A 13,915-nucleotide genomic window follows, 5' to 3' on the forward strand; every position below is an offset into this window, starting at 1 on the left:
TCATCTTCTTCTACATCCTCTTCCATTTCCATAATATTGTCCTCAAGTACATCGTCCTTGTATAGACCCTCTATATACTACTTCCACCTTTCTGCTTTCCCTTCTTTGCTTAGAACTGGGTTCCCATCTGAGCTCTTGTTATTCATACAAGTGGTTCTCTTCTCTCCAAAGGTCTCTTTAATTTTCCTGTAGGCAGTATCTATCTTACCCCTAGTGAGATAAGCCTCTACATCCTTACATTTGTCCTCTAGCCATCCCTGCTTAGCCATTTTGCACTTCCTGTCAATCTCATTTTTGAGGCGTTTGTATTCCTTCTTGCCTGCTTCATTTACTGCGTTTTTATATTTTCTCCTTTCATCAATTAAATTCAATATTTCTTCTGTTACCCAAGGATTTCTACTAGCCATCGTCTTTTTACCTACTTGATCCTCTGCTGCCTTCACTACTTCATCCCTCAAAGCTACCCATTCTTCTTCTGCTGTATTTCTTTCCCCATTCTTGTCAATTGTTCCCTTATGCTCTCCCTGAAACTCTGGACAACCTCTCGTTTAGTCAGTTTATCCAGGTCCCATCTCCTTAAATTCCCACCTTTTTGCAGTTTCTTCAGTTTTAATCTACAGTTCATAACCAATAGATTGTGGTCAGAGTCCACATCTGCCCCTGGAAATGTCTTACAGTTTAAAACCTGGTTCCTAAATCTCTGTCTTACCATTATATAATCTATCTGATACCTTCTAGTATCTCCAGGATTCTTCCACGTATACAACCTTCTTCTATGATTCTTGAACCAAGTGTTAGCTATAATTAAGTTATGCTCTGTACAAAATTCTACCAAACGGCTTCCTCTTTCATTTCTTAACCCCAATCCATATTCACCCACTATGTTTCCTTCTCTCCCTTTTCCCACTCTCGAATTCCAGTCACCCATGACTATTAAATTTTCGTCTCCCTTCACTACCTGAATAATTTCTTTTATCTCATCATACATTTCATCAATTTCTTCATCATCTTGGCATATAAACTTGTACTACTGTAGTAGGCATGGACTTCGTGTCTGTCTTGGCCACAATAATGCGTTCACTATGCTGTTGGTAGTAGCTTACCCGCACTCCTATTTTTTATTCATTATTAAACCTACTCCTGCATTACCCCTATTTGATTTTGTATTTATAACCCTGTATTCACCTGACCAAATGTCTTGTTCCTCCTGCCACCGAACTTCACTAATTCCCACTATATCTAACTTTAACCTATCCATTTCCCTTTTAAAATTTTCTAACCGATCTGCCCGATTAAGGGATCTGACATTCCACGCTCCGATCCGTAGAACGACAGCTCTCTTTCTCCTGATAACAACGTCCTCTTGAGTAGTCCCCGCCCGGAGATCCGAATGGGGGACTATTTTACCTCCGGAATATTTTACCCAAGAGGACGCCATCATTATTTAACCATACAGTAAAGCTGCATGCCCTCGGGAAAAATTACGGCTGTAGTTTCCCCTTGCTTTCAGCCGTTCGCAGTACCAGCACAACAAGGCCGTTTTGGTCAGTGTTTCAAGGGCAGATCAGTCAATCATCCAGACTGTTACCCTTGCAAGGCTGCTGCCCCTCTTCTATTAGCCTAGTACACAGCAAAAATCAATTAGTGAAAAGATATTAAGAAAAGTATTATCAAAACCATTTAAGAGTTAAAAACACTTTGAAATTGAAGCTGTTGGCAAAGAACGCTATAATCCATCTCAAAGACAAAGAAAAATGTTATTTAAGAAACTCAATTAATTTTCAAACATCGCGTGTTTCATGATAGAAGATTATCTTCCATTTCAGGGTAGATGATGGTGCATTACAAACGAAGTATGGCTTAACTGCCCGCAAAATATGTGACTGCACAGCACAACAAAATTAAGGGATCATATTTCCGGAACATTTTCGACATCACTTAGATTTCGTATGCGTCCAGCAGGCGCTGGTTCAGCGATGTAGCGCTACTCATCCGACGTGTGTCGAAATGGCTGCCTCTGACACAGGCGTCTAGGGATCTGTGAATAGCTGTCTCTGTACAGGGACATTTTTAAGACCGCGCAGGTGGCACTGAGGCTGTAACAGAACGGCAGGGTCTTAGAGAGAACCTATCCATTTTATTCACATGTACGTCAATGTCCACCTCCCCCCCCCCCCCCCACTTCCAGCCCGCTAATCATGCCACAGGAGGGCGCGAAACAAGGGATCTCAAAAAGCGTAAACACCCTTTGCTGCTTCAGATAACATTCAGATTTCGTCGAATGGTTTTGCAAGGTGCCAATCTGCATACCAGAGCAAAAAATTGCTATCGCGCTACACTTCAAAAGGGTCAGATCACGTAGTATGGGACTGCAGGCCCATGATGTCCTAAGGGAAGGGTTGAATCGTACGGAGGATGCCCTCAGTGTCAAAGTTCTCAAGAACGTCGTTCTGTTGTGCATCGCATGGCAAAATGTCGTTTTCGACCGCGAAACTGTGTAAATGAACGCCCCAAGGGAAGTAGTGGTTTTATTTACTTTCTTTATGCCACATCCTGAAGGCTTTCCGCTTCGATTCTGAGGAGCTATGCGTCTGAAGTGTTTCCCTCGGTCCGCCATAAGGAAACCGCAGGATATTTTAACGCTGGGCGTCGCGGTTCTGATCTCCATCGCAGAGGTGTCAAGAGAAGGGAGTGAGATGTGGATAAGGGGAGATTTGACGAGATTCCCATCGTGTGTCACGTCAGCACTGGCTTTGGGCAGAGTTGAGATGAAGTTTGGTGCCAATGTGACATCATTAACCGTCCTTACAACTCATATGAACGTCTGAGCTCTGGCCTTTTTCTCGCATGTGTCGACACGTTGCAGTTTGAAATGTCGCTGAGTTCGAGGATGACGTCGCCGGCGCATTTTTGCACCATTACAGGGGAAGGTTGTAGGCACCCTTGAGCCAGACTTCTACGTCACAATGGTAAACTACTACGTGGTTTCGAAAAAGTCACCGTTTAATTGTCTAGCACAGAGGAGTTTTAAAATGACGCAGATTTTTACTCACCACAAAACTCTGTAACCAAATAATTAAGAATATCCTCTAAATAGCTTTAAATCAGTATAAAGCATTTAAATATGTAGAACTCATAACACTGCAGCGAATACAACCTCGTGTCTCACAACAAAAACACTTGAAAACGCCGGAAAATGCTTATGGCGGTTTTAGTGCGCACTCCATCACGTGATTCTATAATCACTCTCTACACTGAAACATCGATCGAGAAACATCACGTGTTCCTACTCGTAGGTGCACTGTCCTCCTAGTACAATATTCTCCCTTGCTATGATTGGTTTTCAGCTCTGCTTTAAAAATTTCTTAATTAAGCTATTTTATTCCTTGCTACAGTCTACATTAGAACCAAGCAGCAAAATGGGAAAATCTCAATCGTAAAAAGATTGATTGTTCATGTACATTCCATCAAAAAGTATTTCTTGTTTCCCTGTTTAAAAAAGAAAGAATACTTGTTATTGCAACATACCTGAATCACTTCCGATTTTCGGAGGGGACTGTCCTCTATGTAGGCTTTAAAAAAACAGAGAGAAATGTTCAAAATTAAGATAAATATCTCGAATACATTTGACATTACTTGTACGTCTACTTACACATACCAATACTTCAGTTGGTGTTTTCTTTTTTTAGCGCCATCCAAATGAAGCCGGTAATCAACGCTGATGATTCTGATGTGGAACGAGGTGTACGAGATACGGACACAGGAGTGTCGTTCAAAAAAGAGCATTCTTTGGTGAAAAGACTTGGATCAGCAGTCTTTTACGGCACTACATCATTTTTATTAATGGTCTGTAATAAAATTTCTGTGTCGAATATAAAAATAGCGATATTGCTTTAATTTTCGGTGCTTTCTGTTTTTGTGTCACTGAATTACGAAACCAAAGCGTCACGTCGTAAGAATGTCACTCACTGTTTTCTACGGGAGACTACGTATTTTCACAATCAGAAACTTGATTTTCACACTTTTGATATATCAGTAACGGACTATATTTATAGTTGTAATTATGATTTATTTCTTTTCTCTTGTCCGACATGCTGCAATTTAAACTTCAATAGTGATACCAATTCTCTCGTAAGTCATTTGTATTTTAGCGTCATACACCGCCGTTATGCACTAAGCTATAGATGAGAGGTTCGTCTAAGTCAGGTTCGTCTAAGTCACGCCCAAAAGCGTTTATTGCAATAGTAGCCGCAACCACCTCACGCTGTGTGGTGATTTCTACTTCATTCTCCACATTCGTTTCCTCCTTTTCTGTCTGTGGCGAGAACTACTTTCGTAGGACCCCGTATGAGATCGACTTCCACTGATTTCACAATCATAATATAGCGTAGCTGATTTCGATTATAATAAAGCACATTGAAACATTATATAAAATATGCCTCGTAGTGGTATCTGTCGATCAAGGGCAGCGATCAAAATTTGTTCAATTTTGTTAACGGTAAATGAGACTCACTTATTGAGATCGAAAACGGTCGCAAGATGGACGTACACTATTCTTTATTTGGGACTACGTATGTAACAACTTCGTTATGTTGACAATAGCTGTCTGTACTTCATTTAAATATTAAGAAGATGTCTAAGGCTACAAATATTTACAGCTGTACTATGTTCTGAGATTTCATTCCAAGTCAGTCGTCTTTTAATGTACTGCTAAGTGAAGGAGCCCATAATTCATTTATTTCTTGGATTTACGTTCTCGTTTTACAAGTTTCATATCAGTGAAGAGGCATAAGTATTGAAACAGTACTGTTCTGGTATTATCATTTTTGTTTTGCGAGACCCACGTTATAGACAATGTGTAGGTTACGATTTCTTGTTGGCATGAATATACATTATGTGATCAAAAGTATCCGGACACCCCCAGAAACATACGTTTTTCATATTAGGTGCATTGTGCTGCCACCTACTGCCAGGTACTCCATGTCAGCGACTTCAGTAGTCATTAGACATCGTGAGAGAGCAGAATGGGGTGCTCCGCGAAACTCACGGACTTCGAAAGTGGTCAGGTGATTGGGTGTCACTTGTGTCATATGTCTGTAAGCGAGATTTACACACTCCTTAATATCCCCAGGTCCACTGTTTCCGATGTGATAGTGAAGTGGAAACAGTGGAAACGTGAACGTACACGTACAGCACAGTAGCGTACAGGCCGACCTCAACTGTTGACTGACCGAGACCGGCGACTGTTGAAGAGGGTCGTAATGTGTAATAGGCAGACATCTATCCAGACCATCACACAGGAATTCCAAACTGCATCAGGATCCACTGCAAGTACTATGACAGTAAGGCAGGAGGTGAGAAAACTTTGACTTCATAGTCGAGCGGCTGCTCATAAGCCACACATTACGCCGGTAAATGCCAAACGACGCCTCGCTGGTGTAAGGAGCGTAAACGTTGGACAATTGAACAATGGAAAAATGTTGTGTGGAGTGACGACACAATGTGGTGATCCGATGACAGGGTGTGAGATGGCGAATGCCCAGTGAACGTCATCTGCCAGCGTGTGTAGTGCCAACAGTAAAATTCGAGCGGGTGGTGTATGGTGTGGTCGTGTTTTTCGTGGAGGAGGCTTGCACCCCTTGTTGTATTGCGTGGCACTATCACAGCACAGGCCTACATTGATGTTTCAAGCACCTTCTTGCTTCCCACTGTTTGAAGAGCAATTCGGGGATGACGATTGCATCTTGCAACACGATCGAGTACCTGTTCATAATGGATGGCCTGTTGCGGAATGTTACACGACAATAATGTCCCTGTAATAGACTGGCCTGCACAGAGTCCTGACCTGAATCCTATAGAACACCTTTGGGATGTTCTGGAACGCCAACGTCGTGCCAAGCCTCACCGACCGACATCGATACCTCTCCTCAGTGCAGCACTCCGTGAAGAATGGGCTGCTATTCCCCAAGAACTTCAGCACCTGATTGAACATATGCCTGCGAGAGTGGAAGCTGTCATCAAGGCTAAGGGTTGGCCAACACCATACTGAATTCCAGCATTACCGATGGAGGGCGCCACGAAGTTGTAAGTAATTTTCAGTCAGGTGTCCGGACACTTTTGATCACATAGCTTTGCGCGAGTCTGCGTAGTAATAAAAACAAAAATAATTTTATAAATATACATTAGGCCTACTGAACAATAAATGCACTAAACAGCAATTCTGACAAAGCCAGTTTGTTTTGGAGACAGTTAAATAGCTTTCTTTGATTTAACTCACAAATTGAAACACCTTCTAAACTTTTCACTCTTATTAAGGCCATAGAAGCATGGTCTTTTCCGAACGTCCTTCTGATCAAAAAGGGATTCTGATTGCTGAGATCGGAGGTTTTTCTTAATCCTGCCTTTTGAGTTCTTGTGGTGGTGTCTGCATAGAAACTTTCATTCCCCAAACATATTTCTTTATTTCTAACCGAGAAGTCAAATACCAGTTTTAATATACGTAGCTATAAATTCTTTTTTGTTCTTTAATAATGATTTATTTTTAAAAAAAATTACACCCACTGTTACACGTCCTTTGTCTTTGAACTTCCAAAAATGCGAGAACAGATATTGTTTTATTTCTGGCCGAGAAACCAAATACCAGTTTGCGTTGTTCTGGCTTCAAACTAGCCTTAATAGCGACTTTTTTCAATAAACCTTTCATCTCCTATTTCACCCTATTAGGGACGGAATTTCGAAAAATCTCTTTCCAAACATTTCCTACAGTATAAGAGCAGCAGCCTCTCCAAATTTCAGGTTTCTATCCTTAGCGGTTTGGGCTGGGCGATGATGGATCAATGAATCGACCAGGACATTTCCTTTTGTACACGGTCTAGTCACATTAATGTGACAACCCCTCAAACAGCCTGAATACCCACCTTTTGCAGCGCCGATTAGGTGTACCACACTCAAGTGGGTTGTACATCTCAAGAGAAGGAAGAACCACAAAAGCAGTTGAATAGACAATAATAATGGGTAATAGTCATGGAGACTTCAACGCACATGTAGGGAGTGGAAGATAAGGGTGTGAAAATGGGCTGGGAGCAGAAGGATGGGGAAGTAGAAATGAAGAAGACAGAGATTACTGGATTTCTGCAAGAGACGCTGTTTAGTGGTAAGAAACTTATGGTTTCGGAAGAAAGAGAACTACAACGGAACGTGGTTCAGCAGGAATCTAGCGCAGAAATCTTTGGTGGATTACACACTCCATGACTGGGAAGCAAGGGACCTTTATCTGATATAAAGGTTCTACTATCTGAGCATTAGATAGTGAGCACCAGCTACTGGTGATGAGCATGAGAATCATGAAGGAATAGAAGAAGATGGAGAACCAGGAAAGCAGCATTAGGGTACGGAAACTGAAGGGAACGGAAGTCAAGAAAGAACACCAGGAGATTATACGTGGAAGGTTACCAAAGGATGAACCAATAACAAAAGAAGAGGAATGGGGACAGTTTGAAAGTGCTATAGTAGAACCTACAGTAGCTATATGTGGAAGGACAAGAGGCAGAAAACAGTGGAAAAGGACACGATGGTGGAGTGAAAGAGTCATATAGGTAGTGAGAAGGAAGAACAAGGCGTTCAGATTATGGTTCCGAGAAAGGACCGAATTAGCAAGAGAGATGTGTAAGAGGAAGAAAGAGGCAAATGAGACAGTGGCTCGGGAGAAAACAAAGTAACGGGAAGAATGGACAAAGATGATGGAGGAAAATAGCAGAGGCAGTAAAACAGTACTATATGGAATGGTCAAAAGTAAGAGTACATGTTTGAGAGAGGAAGCAACAGTGACAGACAGAAAGAGAAATGAGATTAATAACAAAGATATACTGAAGATAGTGTGGAAGGAGTACTTTGAGCATTTGCATACGAACAGAATTGGAGACGAGGGTAATAGACTAAAGGAGGTAGAAGTAAACTCTGGGGTGAAAACGACTTGACACAGAAAAAAAATAAAATGGCACTGGCCAAGATGAACGGAAGAAAGACACCAGGTATGGACAAATTAATTGTCTAAATGGTGAAGGCAACAGGGGAGGGTGGGAAACCGTGGCTGTATCGTGTGCTGAAGGTGGTGTGGAATGCGAAGAAGACTCTAGAAGATTGGAAGTTGGTACTAATTATTCCTATAGTCAAGAAATCGAGTAGGAAATATTGTAGAAACTACAAGCGAGTCACACTGATACCACTTTACTAAAGCATATAAAAAGATCCTGGAGAACAGAATCCGAACAAGTGTTGAGGACAGTTTCGAAAGGAACAGCATGGCTTCAGACCTGGGAGGTCAACTGTTGACCTCATACTTGCAGTGAGGCAGCTCCAGGAGCACCACTATGAATTTGGGGAAGACCTCGTGATGTCCTTTCTAGACATAGAAAAGGTACTTAATAGCGTCTTTAGAAGAAAGGTCTGGGAAGCACTAGAAAAGAAAGCAGTGGAAAAAGACAGCAAAAGCACTGTGGAGGAAATGTACTGCAGAAGTTTGAGCCGTGTGGAACTGGGAGGTGAAAGGACGGATTGTTTCCAGCAAATAAATGGTGTGAAACGGGGCAGTGCATTCTAACCTTTCCTCTTCATTGTGGTTTTGGATGAAAGCAATGATGTTCGCAGAGGACTTGATGATCTGGGGAAACAGAGTAGAGGAGATTTAGGAACAGCTGAATGTTTGGGAAGAGACTGTGAGACCGTATGTGATGAAATTTAAAGCAAACAAATTTGAGATCCTGATTACAACTAAAAAGCAAGGTAGACCAACTAGCGGAATAAGGATTTGAGGTGACAACAGAAGAAGGTGGAAAGTGTCAAGTTTCTGGGAAGTGTGATAGAGGAAAATGGAAGAAATGAGAAAGAAGAGGATATGAATAACAAGTGGAGATAGGATGAGCAATGAACGATAAGGGAAATAGGGAAGGGGAATCCTTGCAGAGCAGGATAGAAACATCAAGGCTAAGATGGTATCGGCACTCGAAGAGAATGGAAAACAAAAGGATTCGCAAGAAGATACACGAAATGGAAGTGTAAAGGAAATAACCAATAGAAATATCAAGGTATAGATTGCTGAAAGGTGTAGAGCAGTGTGTTGAAGAAAGAGGCGATGACTGTTCCAGAGTAAACCCAGAAAGATGGTGGAAGAACAGGACTAGATGGCGAGGCTTCTGTTCCAAACAGATCCAGCCTTGGGCTGGAAACTGTTCAAGATGATAATGATGGCATGCACGTAGAGAGTCAGTGAGGTTCTGGAAGATACCGACAGGGATGTGGAGCCACGCAGACTCCAGTGCCATGGCCAGCTGTGCAAGGTTTCTCAGTTGAGAAGGATGCAGAGTACATACATCCCGATAGATGTGGTCGAACATATTCTCGATTGCGTTTTAAGCGTGGAGAGTTTGGTGGCGTGAGGAGTACAGTAGACTCATCCTGGTGCCATGCACGTCCACTGCGAGCTTTGTGACACGTTGCATTGTCCTGCTATTAGATGCAATCATGCTGTGGAAAAGAAACAAGTTGCGTGAATGGGTGGACTTGGTCCCCAAGGACAGATGAATACTTGTTTTGATCTGTTGTGCCTTCCAGAATGACCAGATCACCCAGGGAACGCCACAAAAACGTTCCTCAGACCATAATGCTCCCTCCTCCCGCCTGGAATCTTATGGCGATTATCGGAGGGCTCTACCTGCCAATGCCCATCTGTCCAAGGGAGCATAAAACGTGAGTGATCTGAAATGGCCTCCTGTCGCAACTCAGTGGATATCCAATTGAGTCACTGGCATGCATATTCCAACCTTCGTCGCCGATGAACAGCAGTCAGCGTTGTTGCATGAACCAGGCACCTGCTGTGGGGCCCATACGCAGAAACGTTTACAGAACGATCGTCGAAGAGAAACTGTTGATAACCCTGCTGATTCACTGGGGTTGCTGTTCAACAGTTGCAAGTATATTCTGCCGTTGGCCTCCATCATCTACGGCTTCACAGTTGCCTCGGCACCTGTTTTAATACACACATCAAAAAATTTTTTGCATCACCCCGGTTCCCAGAACTCCTGAAGATAAACGTTGACTGTGGATATTGTATCACAGACACAGTCCCTCTGACTGTTCAGAGATGTCACTAAACCCGCCTAAAGATGTAAACAACCATGCACGAGCAGCGTCTATTAGACGGTGGGGGTCCGAGAGCCGATCAGTTCCAGTCATTCCATCAGGAAAGAGGTACACGGCTCATGTTGTTTGTAGTTCAACCATGCCTAGACGGTCAATACCGCAGTTTGATAGTGTCCGCATTGTTACTTTGTACCAGGAAGGGGTCATAACAAGGGAAGTGTCCAGGCGTCTCGGAGTGAAACAAAGCGATGTTGTTCGGACACAGAGGAGATACGGGACAGGAACTGTCGATGAATAGCCTCGTTCAGGCTACTTTAGTGGATGACCACTACCTACGGATTATGGTTCGGTTGAACCCTGACAGCAACGCCACCTTGTTGTATAATGCTTTTCGTGGAGCCACAGGACGTTGTGTTAAAACTCAAGCTGCATTATGCGCAACTTCACTCCCGACGTCAATGGCGAGGTCCATCTCTGCAACCACGACGCCATGCAGCGCAATACAGCTGGGCCCAACAACATGCCGAATTCACCGCTCAGGATTCTTCACCGATGTGTGTCGCATATTCCTTCAAACAGACAATCGTCGGATACGTGTTTGGAGGCAACCCAGTCAGGCTGAACGCCGTAGACACACTGTCCAGCGAGTGCAGCAAGGTGGAGGTTCCCTGCTGTTTGGGGGTGGCATTATGTGGGGCCGACGTACGCCGCTGCTGGTCATGGAAGGCGCCGTAACGGCTGTAAGATACGTAATACCACCTCCGGCCGATAGTGCAACCATATCGGCAGCATATTGGCGAGAGATTCCTCTTCATGGACGACAATTCGCGCCCCATCGTGCACATCTTGTGAATGACTTTCTTCAGGATAACGGCATCACTCGACTAGAGTGGCCAGCATGTTCTCCTGACATGAACCCCATCGAAAATGCCTGGGATAGAGTGAAAACGGCTGTTTATTTACGACGTGACCCACCAACCACTCTGAGGGATCTACGCCGAATCACCGTTGAGGAGTGGGACAATCTGGACCAACAGTACCTTGATGAACTTATGGACAGTATGTCACGACGAATACAAGCATGCATCAATGCAAGAGGACGTGCTACTGGGTATTAGAGGTAGTGGTGTGTACAGCAATCTCGACCACCACCTATGAAGGTCTCGCTGTATTCTGGTGCAACATGCTATGTGTGGTTTTCATGAACAATAAAAAGGATGGAAATGATGATAATGTTGATCTCTATTCCAATTTTCTGTACATGTTCCGAAACTCTCGGAACCGAAATGATGTGTGTAGTTCCATTTCGCCATGCATGATATACTTTAACCATGGTGGCACGCGAACAGTTTATAAACTTCGTAAATGCTTCTACCCTTGACCTGTAAGCGAAATACCATGCACCCTCCGAACGTCAGATTAATCGCACCGTTTCCGCACGACTACTGCACTGTTTCCCACCTCCCGCTGATACGCTTTATATACTGTCCGTCCACTGCTAGTGCTGCAACCTTCCGTCTGTGAATGGTTACTGCACGTTGACGTCGAACGTAGGCGGTAGTCACCTTAATGTGACTGGACCATGTACACTCCTGGAAATTGAAATAAGAACACCGTGAATTCATTGTCCCAGGAAGGGGAAACTTTATTGACACATTCCTGGGGTCAGATACATCACATGATCACACTGACAGAACCACAGGCACATAGACACAGGCAACAGAGCATGCACAATGTCGGCACTAGTACAGTGTATATCCACCTTTCGCAGCAATGCAGGCTGCTATTCTCCCATGGAGACGTTCGTAGAGATGCTGGATGTAGTCCTGTGGAACGGCTTGCCATGCCATTTCCACCTGGCGCCTCAGTTGGACCAGCGTTCGTGCTGGACGTGCAGACCGCGTGAGACGACGCTTCATCCAGTCCCAAACATGCTCAATGGGGGACAGATCCGGAGATCTTGCTGGCCAGGGTAGTTGACTTACACCTTCTAGAGCACGTTGGGTGGCACGGGATACATGCGGACGTGCATTGTCCTGTTGGAACAGCAAGTTCCCTTGCCGGTCTAGGAATGGTAGAACGATGGGTTCGATGACGGTTTGAATGTACCGTGCACTATTCAGTGTCCCCTCGACGATCACCAGTGGTGTACGGCCAGTGTAGGAGATCGCTCCCCACACCATGATGCCGGGTGTTGGCCCTGTGTGCCTCGGTCGTATGCAGTCCTGATTGTGGCGCTCACCTGCACGGCGCCAAACACGCATACGACCATCATTGGCACCAAGGCAGAAGCGACTCTCATCGCTGAAGACGACACGTCTCCATTCGTCCCTCCATTCACGCCTGTCGCGACACCACTGGAGGCGGGCTGCACGATGTTGGGGCGTGAGCGGAAGACGGCCTAACGGTGTGCGGGACCGTAGCCCAGCTTCATGGAGACGGTTGCGAATGGTCCTCGCCGATACCCCAGGAGCAACAGTGTCCCTAATTTGCTGGGAAGTGGCGGTGCGGTCCCCTACGGCACTGCGTAGGATCCTACGGTCTTGGCGTGCATCCGTGCGTCGCTGCGGTCCGGTCCCAGGTCGACGGGCACGTGCACCTTCCGCCGACCACTGGCGACAACATCGATGTACTGTGGAGACCTCACGCCCCACGTGTTGAGCAATTCGGCGGTACGTCCACCCGGCCTCCCGCATGCCCACTATACGCCCTCGCTCAAAGTCCGTCAACTGCACATACGGTTCACGTCCACGCTGTCGCGGCATGCTACCAGTGTTAAAGACTGCGATGGAGCTCCGTGTGCCACGGCAAACTGGCTGACACTGACGGCGGCGGTGCACAAATGCTGCGCAGCTAGCGCCATTCGACGGCCAACACCGCGGTTCCTGGTGTGTCCGCTGTGCCGTGCGTGTGATCATTGCTTGTACAGCCCTCTCGCAGTGTCCGGAGCAAGTATGGTGGGTCTGACACACCGGTGTCAATGTGTTCTTTTTTCCATTTCCAGGAGTGTATATAGAGAAGATAATACACGTTACCTCACGAGGCTCAGTCTAAGGAGGGGGAAATGGTCCATGAATCAGCTACTATTATTTCTCGTTTGTTTGTAGGGGGTTATGTCGTCAGTGTGTGTAGAATGCCCCAAGCTACCATTGTCCTTAGGGTTCCCGGGCAACAATCACTGCACTGGGATCTGACCAGCCCAGTTCCCAATCTGGAAACTTCTCGGACACCTGTACTGCTGTGGAGTGCTAATTACATCGCCGTAGAGCATCCAAAACACACACACACTACTATATTTCCGTAAACTTGCGCAGGGTTGTGGACCATACCCGATATTATTCAATCTGTACATTGTCCAAGATGTGGAGGAAAGTAAGGAGAAATTTGGAAAGGAAATTAAAGTTAAGGAGAAGAACTAAAATTTTGAGGTTGGCTGGTGACATTGTAATTCTGTCGGAGCGGCAAAAGACTGGAATGGAACGGACAGTGCCTTGAAAAGAGGTTATATGACAAGCATCAACAAAAGTAAAACAAGACTAAGTCGAATTAAATCCGGCGATGCCGAAGAATTAGATTAGGAAATGCAACACTAGAACTAGTAGATGAGTTACTATTTGGACAGCAAAACCCGGATAATTTCCGGAATAGAAAGAATATAAAACAGGGTGGCAGTAGCAAGAAAATATTTCTGATGAAGAATTTGTTAACGTCCAATACAAATTCATGTAGCTTTAAGAAGTATTCATTGTATGTATTTGTTTGCATGCAGCCTGGTACA

At 44.7% G+C, this 13,915-nt stretch overlaps 1 protein-coding gene across 1 annotated transcript in view; it reads left to right on the forward strand.

Annotated features, from left to right (window-relative positions):
• The window catches only part of LOC126146654 (UDP-sugar transporter UST74c-like), a 73,281-nt gene that overhangs the window by 28,350 nt on the left and 31,016 nt on the right, over positions 1-13,915 (forward strand). The window contains exon 2 of the mRNA XM_049915635.1: positions 3,690-3,846. Coding sequence (XP_049771592.1) covers positions 3,700-3,846 — 147 coding nt within the window. The 5' untranslated portion in view covers positions 3,690-3,699. The remainder of the gene's footprint in view (positions 1-3,689; positions 3,847-13,915) is intronic.

The sequence above is a fragment of the Schistocerca cancellata genome, chromosome 2 (genome assembly GCF_023864275.1).
Source record: "Schistocerca cancellata isolate TAMUIC-IGC-003103 chromosome 2, iqSchCanc2.1, whole genome shotgun sequence".
In the NCBI taxonomy this organism is placed as follows: domain Eukaryota; kingdom Metazoa; phylum Arthropoda; class Insecta; order Orthoptera; family Acrididae; genus Schistocerca; species Schistocerca cancellata.